This window comes from Microcaecilia unicolor, chromosome 11, assembly GCF_901765095.1.
Source record: "Microcaecilia unicolor chromosome 11, aMicUni1.1, whole genome shotgun sequence".
NCBI classification, from domain to species: Eukaryota; Metazoa; Chordata; class Amphibia; order Gymnophiona; family Siphonopidae; genus Microcaecilia; species Microcaecilia unicolor.
In genome coordinates, this window is record NC_044041.1 from 171,146,340 (window position 1) to 171,162,247 (window position 15,908).

General features: G+C 42.6%; 1 protein-coding gene across 2 annotated transcripts in view; it reads right to left on the reverse strand.

Moving 5' to 3' along the window:
- Positions 1-4,723: 4,723 nt before the first annotated feature.
- Positions 4,724-15,908, reverse strand: part of LOC115481127 (cytochrome P450 2F2-like) — a 107,962-nt gene continuing 96,777 nt past the window's right edge. For both annotated transcript variants that reach the window (XM_030220158.1, XM_030220159.1), the window contains exons 8-10: positions 11,902-12,089; positions 6,309-6,450; positions 4,724-5,163 (exon numbers count right to left, since the gene is read on the reverse strand). In XM_030220158.1, the coding sequence (XP_030076018.1) occupies positions 4,982-5,163; positions 6,309-6,450; positions 11,902-12,089 (512 nt within the window). In that variant the 3' untranslated portion in view covers positions 4,724-4,981. The remainder of the gene's footprint in view (positions 5,164-6,308; positions 6,451-11,901; positions 12,090-15,908) is intronic.

A 15,908-nucleotide genomic window follows, 5' to 3' on the forward strand; every position in this document is an offset into this window, starting at 1 on the left:
AAGAAAAGAGAAGGTAAGTTTGGGGAAGGGGGAGGGGGCTGGGGAAGGAATGGGGGAGATGTCAGATCATGACATGATGTGGTGCGGTGTGGCTAGCGTTTTTAGCACGCACTAACCGTGTAGATGTCCATAGGAATATTATGGGCATCTACATAGCACACACTAAAAAGCTAGTGCGCCTTTGTAAACAGGGCCCAATGATTGTAAGGCTGTCAGTCATCTATTCATTTTTGTTTGGGGTTAGCTAGGGAAGCAGATTCTCTGGAAAGTAAGCCAAAGCAGACAACAAAATAACATACTCAATTAATATATATGACTTTAATGTACAATGAAGCAACAGGAAAAGCAAATTCATCAACCCTCCACTATATTATATTCAGTATCAAAGAACCATCGGTATAATAGTCAACTGATTACCTGAGCTTCTATATAGGAGATGATACTGGTTGATACCTCAATTCACACAGACTGTGAAAAAGCATTCCTAAACTAGTAAGCCTTTAGTTGTTTCCTAAAAAGATAATATTTGTTAATACAATGCCATTCAGGAGGTAATGAGTTCCAAAATAGTGGGCCTGCAACATGAAAAATAAAAGCTTGGTATTCCTGGAGCCTAATGTCAGGGACTGAAGAAACATCCAACAAACATTTTTCTGAGGAATGTAGTGATCTAGGTAGGTCATAAATTCATTAAAAAGCCACTATAGACAGTGGAGCATTATTATTTAGCACTTTGTGAATTTGTGTCAATATTTTAAACTGAATACGCCGCACTATGTTCAGCTAGGGTAAATTGATCAGCACTGGTGTATAGGGCAGCATGAAAATATCCAAGCTATTATGGATTCTACTGCAGAGAACTATGAACTCAGTACACTGATGAACTCGCAACTTCTCAGCTTTCTCACCAGTCAGGGAGAGAGAATAAAGAAATGGACATGTTTTGCCTGATATTCAAAAGGGTTCAACCAGGTAAGAGGGGCTCCTGTTTAGTTAAACCACGCTGAGCAACCCAGCACACGACATTCAGCGGGATTTAGGAGTCCTTTTACCAAGATGTGCCGAAAAATGTCCTGCGCTGTTGTAGGCACGTGTATTGGATGAGTGCAGGTCCATTTTTCAGCGCGCCTGCAAAAAAGGCCTTTTTGGGGGGCTGAAAATGGATGTGCGGCAAAATAAAAATCAGCGCACGTCCATTTTGGGCCTGAGACCTTACCACCACCCATTAACTGGGTGGTAATCATCAGCGCACTGATTACAGTCTGCATCTCCATCCCTTTCAAGTCTGCCCTGTCTGAAATTACTGGCACAATCCAGGCCAGTTTTTCCATTATGGAATCCTGGGCTAATGCGTTTAAATTTAAACTTAATAAGGATAAAACTCATTGCATTGTTTTTTTCTTCCAAACATAACAAGTCTCTCCCTACAGCTTTGGTTACTCTCGACACCACTCTCCCAATCTCGAACAGCTTGAAAATTCTTGGGGTCACGTTGGACAGCCAACTGTTGCTTGATTGTCACGTTAAACAAATTACGAAGAAAATGTTCTTCTCTTTGTGGAAGCTTAAACGCATCAAACAGCTTCTGCCTAAGGATATTTTTTGAACACCGATTCACTCTTTGGTCTTAAGTCACATCGATTACTGCAGTGGCATTTTTGCTGGTTGTACACACTGTATTCTGAAGAAGCTCCAGACGGTTCAAAACACCGCAGCCAGACTGTTTTTTGGTAAGTCTTGCTTTGACAGTGCGCAGCCTCTTCGTGTGAAACTTCACTGGCTCCCCATTAAGGACCGTATTGATTTCAAGATCTGTGCCTTAACTCACAAGATCATTTACGGAGAAGCACCTGTGTACATGTGTGATTTGATCAATTTGCCGTTGAGAAATTCCTTGGTGACATCTCGAACTTATTTAAATCTGCACTATCCTTCATGCAGGCATCTAAAATATAAGACAATCTACGCCTCTTCCTTCTCATTCATCAGCCCGCGAACCTGGAATGCTTTGCCGAGATTCTTGAAAGAGACATCAGATCATCAAACTTTTAAAAAACTGATAAAAACTTACTTGTTTAACAAAGCCTACCCCGAAGTCAACAATGCTGTTTAACTCCCTTATTCTTTTCTCGTTTTGTTAGTTTATCCGCTCCTTTCCTTCTGTTAGCTTCTCTTGTCAATTTTTGCTATTGTATCATGTAATTTTATTGTAACTTTGTTAACCACATTGAGCCTGCATAAGCTGGGAAAATGTGGGATACAAGTGGACCAATAAATAAAAATAAAAACTGTAATGACTTCCCGGGGCACATGGTAGCCAGGAGGTAGTTCCCAATTGACACAGCGCCAACGCGCCTTAGTTAAAGTGTCCCTTAACTGGTTAGTGCCACTAACCGGCTGTCTCCTAACCAGTTAGGTTAGGGGCAGACTAAGGGCAGAGTATGGGAGAAGCACCTACCTAGCCAGTTAGTGGAGATTTTCAGTCCACTAACCAGCTAAGTTCAGTAGCGTAGCAAGGTTGAGGGCATGGGGGGAGCAGCGAGTGGATTGCCGAAGGCGCCAGCGTGTATTTTAAGTACAACAGATCACGCAATAGGGGCCATCAGAAGTCCATTTGGGGGAGCGGCTGCTCCCCTGGTGACCCACCTAGCTACGCCTCTGGCTAAGTTACTGCATAAAGTTAGGACAGCAAAACGTCTGAACTTTATGTGCTAAAGGGCACCAATCTGAATATTGACTGGTACCATTTAACTTCCAGGTGACTGCTGACACCCAGATATTCAATGCTGGGAGCCATGCATACCCAGATAGCAAATATCTGGGGTCAGCTCAGCCCACAGCTGTGAGCAGTTCAGACACCGTTTGCAAACATGGGTGCATATCGGGCGATTTAGTTACTCGTTATACTACGCATGTTCAGTGAGGCCTATGCAAGCACTTTCTCAGGAGAGAAACCAGGTTTGGAAACCCAGAAGTCACCCAGTTCCAGGCTGGAGATTTTGGGTCAGTCCTGGTCCTGGACTTCTAACCACCCCATCCTGGTGCATTATGGGACATGGAGCACAGATGCTAATGGGGAGAATCAGAGACTCCAAATAGCAGTTCAAAATGAGCAAATGTTTAATAAAAAAAAAAACCACACTGCTTTGGGATGCAGTTTTAAAATTAGAACTATCCCAAAATCTCTGGCCTGGAACTGGGAAACTACAACTTTGCTGCCATAAACTTCAGCTGTTTGTACTGGTGCATACCTGCCAGCTCTCATTATTGGGAATACGATGGAAAGCTTAAGTTCCCATGTCAAATGCGGTGAATTCAGCCAGCTAATCGGAGATTGCACCCAGGGTTCGGCCTTGTCTATTGATAATAGACAGGGAGAGACACATGCCCCCCTCCCCCTCCAGTTATCCTATGCCCCGGCTATCCTGCGTAGTCTCTGCTGTACTGCAGAGAGGATTTCACTGCATCTCTTCCAGAAACTTGGAGGTCAATATTCAACGTGAGTTAACAGCTTAAGAGGGGCTGTTATTCAGTTAACTTATGCTGACTAGTCCTTGAAGTAATATTCAGTGGCTCTTACCTGGATAGTGCTGCTGAATATCTCTTCTAACTGCTAAAGCCCAAACCAGCTCTTGTGTGGGTGTTTTGGTGTGGAGTCGCCACTTAAGTGGTTAAGTACCAAGATTCGGTGGCGGCCCTATTATTAGGCCAACTGAGGTGGGGGCCTCAGGCGGCACTCTTCTGAGGTAGCATCACCCCTTCCTTCCCCAACCCCCTTCCTCGACTTACTTTTTCTTTTCTTGTTTTTTAAAAGATGGCGGTGATAGCGGCAGCAGCGATTCCCATAGGCTGCCCTGCCACTGGTCCCGACCCCTTTCTCTCTACTGTGGCCCACCTCTCTGATGTAACTTCCTCTTTTCTTTGGAGGTGGGCCGCAGTAGAGAGAAGGGGCTGGGACCGGCGTCAGGGCAGCCTATGGGAATCGCTGCCGCTGCTGTCCTTTAAAAAAACAAGAAAAGAGAAGGTAAGTTCGGGGAAGGGGGAGGGGGCTGGGGAAGGAATGGGGGAGATGTCAGATCATGACATGATGTGGTGCGGTGTGGCTAGCGTTTTTAGCACGCGCTAACCGTGTAGATGTCCATAGGAATATTATGGGCATCTACATAGCACACACTAAAAAGCTAGTGCGCCTTTGTAAACAGGGCCCAATGATTGTAAGGCTGTCAGTCATCTATTCATTTTTGTTTGGGGTTAGCTAGGGAAGCAGATTCTCTGGAAAGTAAGCCAAAGCAGTGACACTAGGGTTGCCATACATTGTAATAATTTCTGTCTGGGAAATATTTACAATTTTACTGATTGCTATTTTGTCAAAATGCAAGTCCCCCAAAGAACAACCTCTCACTGGTTGTCCGCCGCTTGCGTTAAACCTGGATGTTTAATGCCGGGCCATTTCTGGCGACTGGCATTGAATTTCTAGTTTAAAAAAAAACCCACTGATATTCAGCTCTAACCGGTTAACTTTTTAGCAGTAAAAGATAGGACAGCTATTTATGCGGTCCTGTTTGACAGCCAAACTTATCCAGTTAGGCGCTGAATATCAGCGCCAAACCAGATAAGTCATGAGATATAGCCGGTTATATGCAAGGTGCTAACCAGCAATATTCAGCAGAGATAACTGGTTATCTCGCTGAATATTAAGGGTTAGGCACTGATATGCTATTTAACCGGTCAGTGGCCAGTGGCCAGTTAAGTAGCTTTGAATATCGGGGACTGTGTATAGAATGGCATTTATTTGTGTAGGTGCTAGGCACTAATTAGTGATGTCATTTAAGCACGTAAGTGCATCTATTCTGTAAATGAGTGTATGTACAAGGCACCTAAATTTAGGTGACCCATATAGAATTGGCCTTTGTAACTTTTAATAGACAGATACCTTGATGGAAACAGATTATAGGTGACTATAACATTTTTCATAGCTCTTTTAACGAGGTATTGCACAGCACTGGTACCGGAGTGGAATGTTTAACAAACCGCTCCCTGTCGGAACAAGGTTGATGTCATCCCTGCTGCCAACAGGTTGAAAAGTGAAGTTCTGCAGGAGGGTGGTCAAGAACAAGAAAATTTCCATCCGAGCCAAAACTTCTCCAGGACAAATCCGTTTGCCTGCAGGGAGAAGAGGAAGATGATTGGAAAACTGGCAACAGATTTTTTGTTCCCATTTTGTGCATTGTTATGGAGAGATGAAGTGTTGTAAACATGATGATGTCTTTTTGTTTCTTGTATATTCAGCCGGCAGTGCCTGCCTGCTGCTGGCATTCAACTCACATAATCAAAGTTGTGCCGATTCTGGTGACTGGCATTGTATATCTGGGTTTTTCAATGCTTCCTAGTGCATGACTAGTTAAGCCAATATTCAGACTTCACAGCCCATGGCTTAGCAGGCAAAGATAGGCCTGCTTTTTAAGAAACCTTATTTGGCTGTTAAGCCTGGACACCCCCAGAATGCCCCAAACATCACTGGCTTTATTTTCAGCGCTAACCGGGCATTTTCAGTGCTGATAACTGGTTAAATGACCTGAAAATGACTGATTATCCTCTGAGCAGAGGCGTAGCTAGGTGGGTCTCCAGGGGAACGGCTGTTCCCCCAAACGGACTTCCGATGGCGCCTATTTTTCACACGAGCTATCATGTTTGAAATACGCGCTGGCACCTTCAGCAGTCCACTCTTCGCTCCCCCGGCGCCCTCAACCTGGCTACGCTCTGCCTCCGAGATGTGAGGTAACTGGTCAGTGGCCGTTTCCAGCCAGTTAACTTGCACTGAATATCGAGCCCCATGTTTTCATCTGTTTTTCGTTTTGTATTCCACTTTGAACTACGGATATGGCAGAATATAATTTCTTAAATAAGAAAGTTGAATTTGATGAACCTTTGGTTTTCTTTCAAATACACTTACTTTCACAAACTGAGTATAGCTATCTCAGTAAAACTTGGAGCAAAAATGCAGATGATAAATTTTAAATTAAATCAATGTGTTGTCATTTTAGACCATTTTTCTTTCTCCTGTTGGTTAGCCAACATTTTCCAGCTGTAACATTTCTGTTTCTATTTTAACCATGGTTTCACTAAGAAGAGCTGGTGCAGTTCCAGGATGGAAAGGCTTTACTCTTGTATACAAGTGGTGATCCTCAACCAGGTTATGGCAGGCCACCCAGTCAAGCTGCCTATCAGGATATCCAGTATGAATATGGAACACAAAGCCTGAGGGATGTTAAGAGGGTTTACAACGCAAACTCAAAATGACATTTTACCAGCAGAAAATGCCATCAGAGCATCATTTTTCTTGAAGCAGCCATTCTGGTCCAGGAAATGTTCAGGGTTGAAAGCATTTGGTTTTTCATACTGTGTTGAATCATAATGAACTGAGCCCAGCACAGGAATAACAACGGTGTCCTGGAAAAGAGGAAGTGACATCAATGCAGTGTAAGAGACAGTGGCATACCTAGCTTGGTTGCCACCCAAGACGTAGCACCTCCTCCTCCAGGTGTATCATCCCACGTCCTCCCTCCTCCAAGCAGAAAGGGGGCGCATTGAGCAATCACAGAGCCATAGTCTACAGGTGCATGGCTGTCGGCTTTGCTAGTCTGCCCCCTCTGACGTCAACTTCCTGTTCTGGGACAGGGGACAGGCAGAGACGATAGCCTTATGCCTATAGACTATAGCTCCATGACTGCTCAATGCACCTTCTTATTCTCTGCACCGCACCCACCGTCCCACCTTGGTATGCCACTGGTAAGAGGTCAGTATTCAATGGGGTGGTCTCTGTGTAAAGATAAGCTGATGAATTATTTGTAATATTTATACCTGATTTTCAGCCAACCCCTAACTTTAAGTAGGACCACTGAGGATGTTACCCATTTTTGAGAGGTAATTACTAATGTGCATTAAGGGAATAATGTCTCTTATTGAGCAGCTTGACCCTTAGTGTAGTACCTCTTCAAAAAATGGGAAAAAAGGGGCATTTTCTGGAAAGCAGTATATACTAATGCCTGAAGTATGGGAAATAAGGTTTTAGATTTTGAGGATATGATAGAAGAGGCTGATTTGGATTTAGTGGCGATCACAGAGACATGGTTCACAGAGGACCATGACTGGGATATAGTTATACTGGGCTATGATGTGTTCAGGAAAGACAGGGTAGGAAGAAAGGGAGTGAGAATGGCATTTTATGTTAAAGATAACATTGAAGCCACACAATTGCAGGACCTACAGGGTAAGGAAGAGGCACTGTGAGCCAATATGGAAAGAGGGAATGGGCAAATGTATTTATATTGGTGTGATATACAGGCCTCCTTCACAGACAGAAGTGGACTGAGATGTAATTGAAGACATTCAAAATATAGCTGTGAATGGGGAAGTACTATTAATAGGTGATTTTAATATGCCAGATGTTGATTGAGGCATCTTTATTGTAGGGTATTTTAGAAGCATGGAGATCCTGGATTCTCTACAGGTGGAACTATTCCAGCAGTAGGTAATGGAACCTAAGCAGGATGTGGTCATACTGGACTTAGTGCTTACTAATGGGGAGAGTGTTTCTGATGTTATGGTAGGTGATCACCCGGAATCCAGTGATCACCAGATGGTGTGGCCCAATATTAAGGTAGGTGTGGAGAGGGTTCATTCAAAAGGGTAGGTTCTAGATTTAAAAAAAACAAACCTAACTTTATACAGATGGGGGATTACCTCAAGGAATTTCTGTCTGGATGGGAACATCTGGAAGAAGTTGGAAAAAAGTGGGCAACAAACCTTTTTGTAAGGAAAGTAAATAAAAGTAAGAGGAAAAAGAGGCCGCTTTGGTTCACAAAAGTAGTAGCCGAAAAGGTAAGGAAAAAGAGGTTAGCCTTATAAACTACAAGAGATCACAGAAAGAGAAAGACAGGTGACAATATCTAGAAAAGCTATGAGAAGCTGGTAAAGTAGTCAGGAAAGCAAAGATGCAAATGGAAGTAATTGGAGGGACAAGACATTTTTTAGATATGTTAGTGATAGGAGGAAGTACAAAAGTGGCATTGTGCGACTGAAGGGTGAAAAGGAGGAATATGTAGAAGCTGATAAAGATAAAATAGACTTGCTTAACAAATATTTCTGTTCTGTGTTTGTAGATGAAGGACTGGGAGCAGGACCACAGAAGACAAACACAAATAGGAATGGAGGGGTGGTAGTCCCTTTATGATATTCAGAGGACTGTGTTTGTGAGGAGCTGGCTAAACTAAAGGTGGAAAAAGCGATTGGACTAGATGGCATACATCCGAGTGTACTAAGGAAAGTTCTAGTGGCTCAGCTGGCTGATCTTTTCAATGCTTCTCTAGAGTCGGGAGTAGTCTCAGAGGACTGTAGAAAAGCAGATGTGGTCCCTCTCTACAAAAGCGGAAGTAAAGAAGAGGTTGGGAATTACAGGCTGATAAGTCTGAGTTCTGTGGTAAGTAAATTAATGGAAACACTTCTAAAACCGAGAATAGTAAAGTTCTTGGAATCCAGTGGATTACAGGACCTGAGGCAACATGGTTTCACTAGAGGCAAGTCTTGTCAGACAAATCTGATTAATTTCTTTGACCTGGTGACCAGAGAACTGGATTGAAGGAGAGAGCTGGATGTGGTGTATTTAGATTTTAGCAAAGTCTTCTACACAGTTCCACATAGGCAACTAATAAATAAACTGAGTACCCTCGGTATGGGCTCTAAAGTGACTGACTGGGTTAGGAACTGGTTGAGTGGAAGGTGACAGAGGGTGGTGATAAATGGAGCTCATTCTGAGGAAAAGGATGTTACCAGTGGTGTGCCACAAAGTTCGGTTCTTGGGCCAGTTCTTTTTAACATTTTTGTAAGTGATATTGCTGAAGGACTTTCTGGTAAGGTTTGTCTCTTTGCGGATGATACCAAAATCTGCTATAGGGTAGACACCTTTGATGGTGTGGATAACACGAGGAAGGACTTAGCAAAGCTAAAGGAATGGTCTGGAATTTGGCAGCTTAGATTTAATGCTAAAAAGTGCAGGGTCATGCATTTGGGCTGCAAAACCCCAAGGAAATGGTACAGTTTAGGGGTTGAAGACATTTTGTGCATGAAAGAGGAGCAGGACTTGGGTGTGATTGTACGTGATGATCTTATGGTGGCCAAACAGATAGAAAAGTCGATGGTGAAAGCTAGAAGGATGTTTGGGTGCATAGGGAGAGCAATGGCCAGTAGGAAAAAGGAGGTGATGATGCCCCTGTATAAGACTCTGGTGAGACCTCATTTAGAATATTGTGCACAATTCTGGAGACCGCACTTTCAAAAAGATATAAACAGGATGGAGTTGGTCCAGAGGGTGGCTACTAAAATGGTCAGTGGGTTTCATCATAAAGCTTGTGGGGACAGACTTAAAGATTGCAATATGTATATTTTGGAAGAAAAGCTGGAGAGATATGACAGACATTTAAATACCTATGTGGCATAAATGCACAGGAGACGAGTCTCTCTCAATTGAAAGGAAGCTCTGGAACAAGGGAGCACAGGATGAAGGTGAAAGGGGATAGACTCAGAAGTAACCTGAAGAAATACCTCTTCACAGAAAGGGTGGTGAATTCATGGATAGATCTCCCGGTGGAAGTGGTGGAGAAGAAAACAGTATCTGAATTCAAGAGAGCTTGGGACTAGTACATAGGATCTGCACAGGGAGAGTAGATGGTATGGATGGATAGAGGATAGGCTATATGGTCTTTATCTGCCTGCGTTTTTCTCTGTTTCTAGATTACTTCTAGGAATCAACTGACACCATTGTGAACCAAAGGGACAGAAGAGGCTGGGGATCACTCCTGCTACTTGCAACCCCCTACTAGCCACCTGGGAAACCTCCAGTATTCACTTGTGAAAGAGATCGGGAGGGTTGGGGGTTGTACATGGGAATGGGGCTGGATTAGGAACGGGGGTATTGTGGTTTATTAGGGGGTCCTTAATTTATCCCACTACTGGACTCTTTATTTGTGTTACTGTAGTCAGGAATGCACAACACTCCTGGCTGCAGCTACACCAATTTATATTTACTGTTGGCATTATTAAACTGTTGCACTGAGGTACCACACATCAGTGACTCCCACTGTTAAACGATGCTGTGGTAAAATAAATTGTATTGTGCAGCTGAAAATCCAGAAAACCACAGATAAAGAACCTATGTATATATCCAGTCCACGGCGGTCACTGGTTTCACTGGCACTGAATATATGGGGTCAGCTGTGCACCCAGAAATTGTGCAGGTACTTACCAATATTCAGTACCAGCACTCACATATCTAACCGAACAAAGATAGGATGGCCTTTTGTGTGGTCATATCTGTATAGCTATGGAGGCAACAGCACTCAATATCACCAGTGCTCGCATAACTGCCAACTCTGTCATAATTCCAACCATGAATGCCTCAGCACTAAATAGACAGTGCCACAGCAGTCAGACTACTTCTTCAGCCCCACTGTGTGGTTAAGTGCCACTGAATATCCCCTCCCAGCTGATTGATCAGGGGTTAAATGGCTAGGAGCCTCTCCTGCTTGCTTAAAACCCTTTGAATATCGATTCCATAGTGGCAGCTACTAAACATATAAGCCCCTTTGAATATAGACCTGATGACTTTTAGCTTAAGTATCAAAGGGGTAGATATTCAGTTGGTGGTGGTCAACATTATTTTGCCCGGTGGTGACTTTGTGCCTGGATATTCAATGCCGAGCCATGACTGGGCCTCGGCACTGAATGTCTGGGAATACATGGCTGGAAAAAACTTAGCTTTTACTATATGGGACCATCCTTGTGGAACACATTGCCATGTAAAGATAGTAGCATGACTAGTTACATTGGTTTTCACAAGGTGTTGAAAACTTGGATGTTTGAGACCTGTTTTTGTTAGGTTTTGCAATTGTTGCTAATATCAAGTACCATCTTCATTATAGTGCTGCTGTTTGAAGATGCTGTTATTGTATCTTGAAACGTTTTACTGTATATTCTGAATTATTTTATTGTACACCACATTATCACAATCGTACTAAACGTTATAGCAAATTAATAAATCCAATCCAATCTAATACAAACCGCATGCAGTCCTATTTATGTGGTTATCTTAGTCGGTTGGCACTTAATATTAATATTGGTACTTAACTGACTCCACCCATGGAATGGCCAGAAAATAGCCTGTTTTGGCTTAGGTACTAAGCAGGTATTTTCAGCAGCACTATCCATTTAAGTGCCACTGAGTAATATAGTAACATAGTAACATAGCATAGTAACATAGTAGATGACGGCAGAAAAAGACCTGCATGGTCCATCCAGTCTGCCCAACAAGATAAACTCATATGTGTATACCTTATCTTGATTTGTACCTGCCTTTTTCAGGGCACAGACCGTACAAGTCTGCCCAGCAGTATTTCCCGCCTCCCAACCACCAGTCCCACCTCCCATCACCGGCTCTGGCACAGACCATATAAGTCTGCCCTCCACTATCCTCGCCTCCAAACCACCAACCCCTCTTCCCCCACCTGCTCTGCCATCCAAATATGCCAGGTTAGCAATTTAAATAGCCAGGAACCTCTCCTGGTATGCATTGTAAGCCACACTGAGCCCGCAAATAGGTGGGAAAATGTGGGATACAAATGCAATAAAATAAATAAATAAATAAATAAATAAATCGTTTTGAATATCGACCTTAAGATGTCTAGCAAAAGTTATACATTGGGTGGCCTTGAATAAAAGAAAAGGGTTATATGATACTAACTGCATAAATCCTTTTGAATATTGACTCTACAATTTAGTGAGCTGACAATCATACCGACTGCTATCAATGCTGTCTCTTCTAAATCAAAATGACTCAAAAAAAAATACCATTGGTATTTTGTAGCCCATTATCTGGGTGTCTTGCAACACAAGGTGTGGTACAGACAGTGGAACAACATCAATGAATCGCTGGAGTTCATGAATCACAGCATCAGTGTAAGGCATCTTCTTTCTGTCTTCAGTGGCTGGAGGACGGTTCTGGCCAATGACTTGGTTGATCTCCTTCTGTATTTTTTCTAGAAAGAAAGTGTTTGCATACAAATGTTTCATGAGTATCTTATGAAGCTCACGTGACTTTCCTTCGCCTCGGGAGGACTGGAAAACTTCTCTTCATTAGGATTTTGCTTTATTGGATATGGAGGTACATCTTAAGAAAGCCATTATTTAACCTTGAAAATCTTTCTCCAGTTTTTCATGTTTTAATAGGGGCATTTCATGTAAGCAATAGTGCCTGTTAGGGAGAATCTTCAGGTCTCTTTCCCTCTGTCTATCCACAGTCAAACCTATGGGTGGGGATCAATGTAGGTGATGGAAGAAGCTGCATGCAAAAAAGTGCAGCAGAACAGTAGGGAAGCCAGGCCCAACCACCAAAGAAGAAAACAGTATAGCAAGCCACAGTGAAGACTGACGGACATATCTTTGGGAACCCAACTCCTGCCAGTACGAGAAAAGGAGAGCCACAACACAGAAAGAAGAGGTCCATCAGTAGCTGAACAAGGTGAAGGAGTGAGGAGTGCAAGGAGGGATAAGAAAGGGAGAGGGGTTGAAAGTACAAAGAGGGAAGGGAAGTGCTTTAGGGGAGAGTGCAAGGGGGTTAATAGAAATGCAAAGGGGGAAGTGAAAGGAAGAAGGAAGCGAAAGGAGGAAAAGGGAATGGTGGCAAGGAAGAGAGGGGAGAATGGGAGAATGGAAGGGGTCAGGAGGGAGAAGATGCTAATTCCAGAGGTAGAAGAGAGTGCAAGGGGGAGAGAAAATATCCACCAATAGCCATAACCTCCTGATATTCACCCCTCTGGCACACACCCTTTAGACACACAAACACCCTAATAGACACACACATCCCCTAACTCTCCCCATACACCACCAGACCAATACCAATACAATGCTTATAGCCCGCATATACCTTAATCAGTTCAACATGGATAACAACCAAGAAAACTAGGAAAACTACAAAATACAATAAACATAAACATTGCTACTTTCATCTTTATAGAGAAAACTTTTGGTAAAGCCAAGTTTTAAGACATTTTCTGAATTGCAAGTAGCCAGTAGATACTTGAAGATTCAAAGAAAGACCATTCCATATCTTTGTGGCCTGATAAAGAGTGGACACAAAAATTTGCTTATATATAACTCTTTTCCCTGTTGAGAACTGTAATAACATCTGATTCCTTAACCATAGCCCACCCTTAAAAGGTGGAAGATACACAAGTGAAACCAAATATTGAGGGTCTTGACCATGTAAAATCTTAAACACCAAGGTACAAACCTTAAGATTATATGAGTGTGAATAGGTAACTAGTGGGCTTTTAGAATAAGAGGTGAAATGCTTATCAAAATTTCCAACAGAATATACCAATCTTAATGCTATGTTCAGTAAAGTTTGTAATTTCTTCAATATCACATCTAAACCTGCTGCATGTAGCACATTACAATAATCTAATTCTTGAGCAACAATGAGCACTTGTACAATTTACAATTAACTCAAACTGTTCAAGCTCTGAATAATCCCTCACTCATCCAAGGCATCTTATAGCTACAAAAGCTTGTGGAGGAGTAGCCTAGTGGTTAGTGCAGTGGACTTTGATCCTGGGGAACTGAGTTCAATTCCCACTGCAGCTTCTTGTGACTCTGGTCATATCACTTAACCCTGCATTACCCCTAGTACAAAATAAGTACCTGAATATATGTAAACCACTTTGAATGTAGTTGCAAAAAAAAAAAAGGTTTAGGTATTAGGAAAATAAAAAAGCTGTTTAATTAAAGATAATTGCTCACATATACACCCAACTTCTTTATTTATATATCTACAAATTTGCTCATTAGCAGTCAGTAAGCCGACACAGAGAAAAAAATCTGGAGACTACCTTAAGACAGCTATGAGCGAAACATGGATATTTGTGTCGGTGACAACTGGTGTCCAATATTGATTGGGTGCTTAGAACGAAATGGAAAAGCTGAGCTAGAAAGCTAAGTACCCTCTATATAAAATAAGTTCTGATTCTTGAAAAAATTTTGATAAAAATTTAAAATTATATGATATTGAGAATAAAAGATGGACTAAAAGTTAAGTTTATAAAAATGGATTGATGACGAGTACGTGCCTGGCTCAAAGTCTCTAGCCAAATAGATGTGTACACGTGGTTCTGATGATCCAACAAAAAATTTCTGATTTTACTGACTGCTAATGAGTAAATTTGTAGATATATGCATTAAGAAGTTGGGCGTATATGAGAGCGATCTACTGGCCCTCTTCATGCTGGTGAATGTGGAGTAGTGCATTGAGAACTATAGTAGATATTATTAAAGATAATGGCAGCAAATAGCAAATGTAATCAGAGACAATATTTATGCAGAATTACCCACAAGAATGGTAGAACAATGAATTCAAGTACCTGTCAAGGCAAAGATAACGTACACTAGCCCCTGGTCCTGAAGTTTATAGGACATCTGAGACCCCTAGCACTAAGGAGAAAGCAGTTCGACCTTGTAGATGATAACACTCACAAACACTGGATCCGTAGGAAATCAGGGACTGAAGACAGAGGCAAGGCAGCAGAGAACTCAGGATGGTCAGCAGATGTTAGCCCTACCCAGGCAGATGAGCATGCAGGCAGGGGGACCACATGTTTAATGAGCCTTTGTACTGTGGCCAGCTCGGCTGGCTGAAGAAGCTATCTCAAGCTATCTCGAGGTTTTATAGGTATGTCATTGTGTGTGTGGAGAGGCTTAGGTCTCATCAAGTGTAGTTTAGTATATGTATGAAAGAGGGCAAACAATCCTAAATAACACAGTGAATAAAAAATGTTTTTAAAACTCTCAAACACTTTTAATATAAAACATTTAAAGGAGGAAAAGACCTCATCAAACTGTGGCAAACATCTTGATAGATATGATCAATCACTATATCAGTGAACAATCTTGATCAGAGTTAAAACAGTAATCATGGGTCAAAAAAACCTCCATAATGTGAACAAATGTCCAAAACCAAAATCTTCAAACTATACGGTCCAAATAATCTTCATACTATTTAAACAGATGGTCAATGATGACACGTATTATCACCACAGTAGTATAATGTCCCACAGGTAAGGTAAAGTTGTTGAATACAGCAATTCACTGTCACGCAGTCTTGAGCAAGAAAAATTAAACAGTGCGGGTCCCGACGGGGACCCGTTTTGCTTTAGGCTTCTTCTGGAGACCTCACTGCGTCACACATTTTGCTCATCATGCGTGACGCAGTGAGGTCTCCAGAAGAAGCCTGAAGTGAAACGGGTCCCTGATTATAAAACAAGATTCATGACTAAGACTTAGGTTTCACCTACCTGAGAGAGCAGTGGGAGGCAGCCAAGGGGATTGGGCTCTGAGATGTTCCAAAGGAAAGGAGGAGAGGAGCCTCTTTCTTTTCATATGGAGAGAAGGCAGTGGTGTGCTGGAGCAGGCTCTCACAGGCTCGCAAGAGCCGGTTGTTAAGTTTTAAGAATTTTGGGAGCCGGTTGTTAAAGTAGGGCCCTCCATGGCTACTTTAACAACTGGCTCCCAAAATGTGGGCTTGGGACCCCTGCTGAATTCTCTTTTACTTTGCTGGTGGGGATGCTGAGCCCTGCCAGCCAAGTAAATAGACTGCTGCTGCTCCCAGCTCCTTGTTTCCAGCTCTGAGCAGCAGGCTGGGACTTCTCCAGCATGTGTGAGAAATTTCAGCATGATGCTCAGAGCAAGACGTTGAGAGTGGTGGCAGTCCATTTATTGGTTGCCAGCAAAGGTATGCCTAGCGTGCCCGCACAAAGGGAGGGAGGAGAGAGAGGCAAGTGTTGCTCCCCCCCCCCACCCGGCCA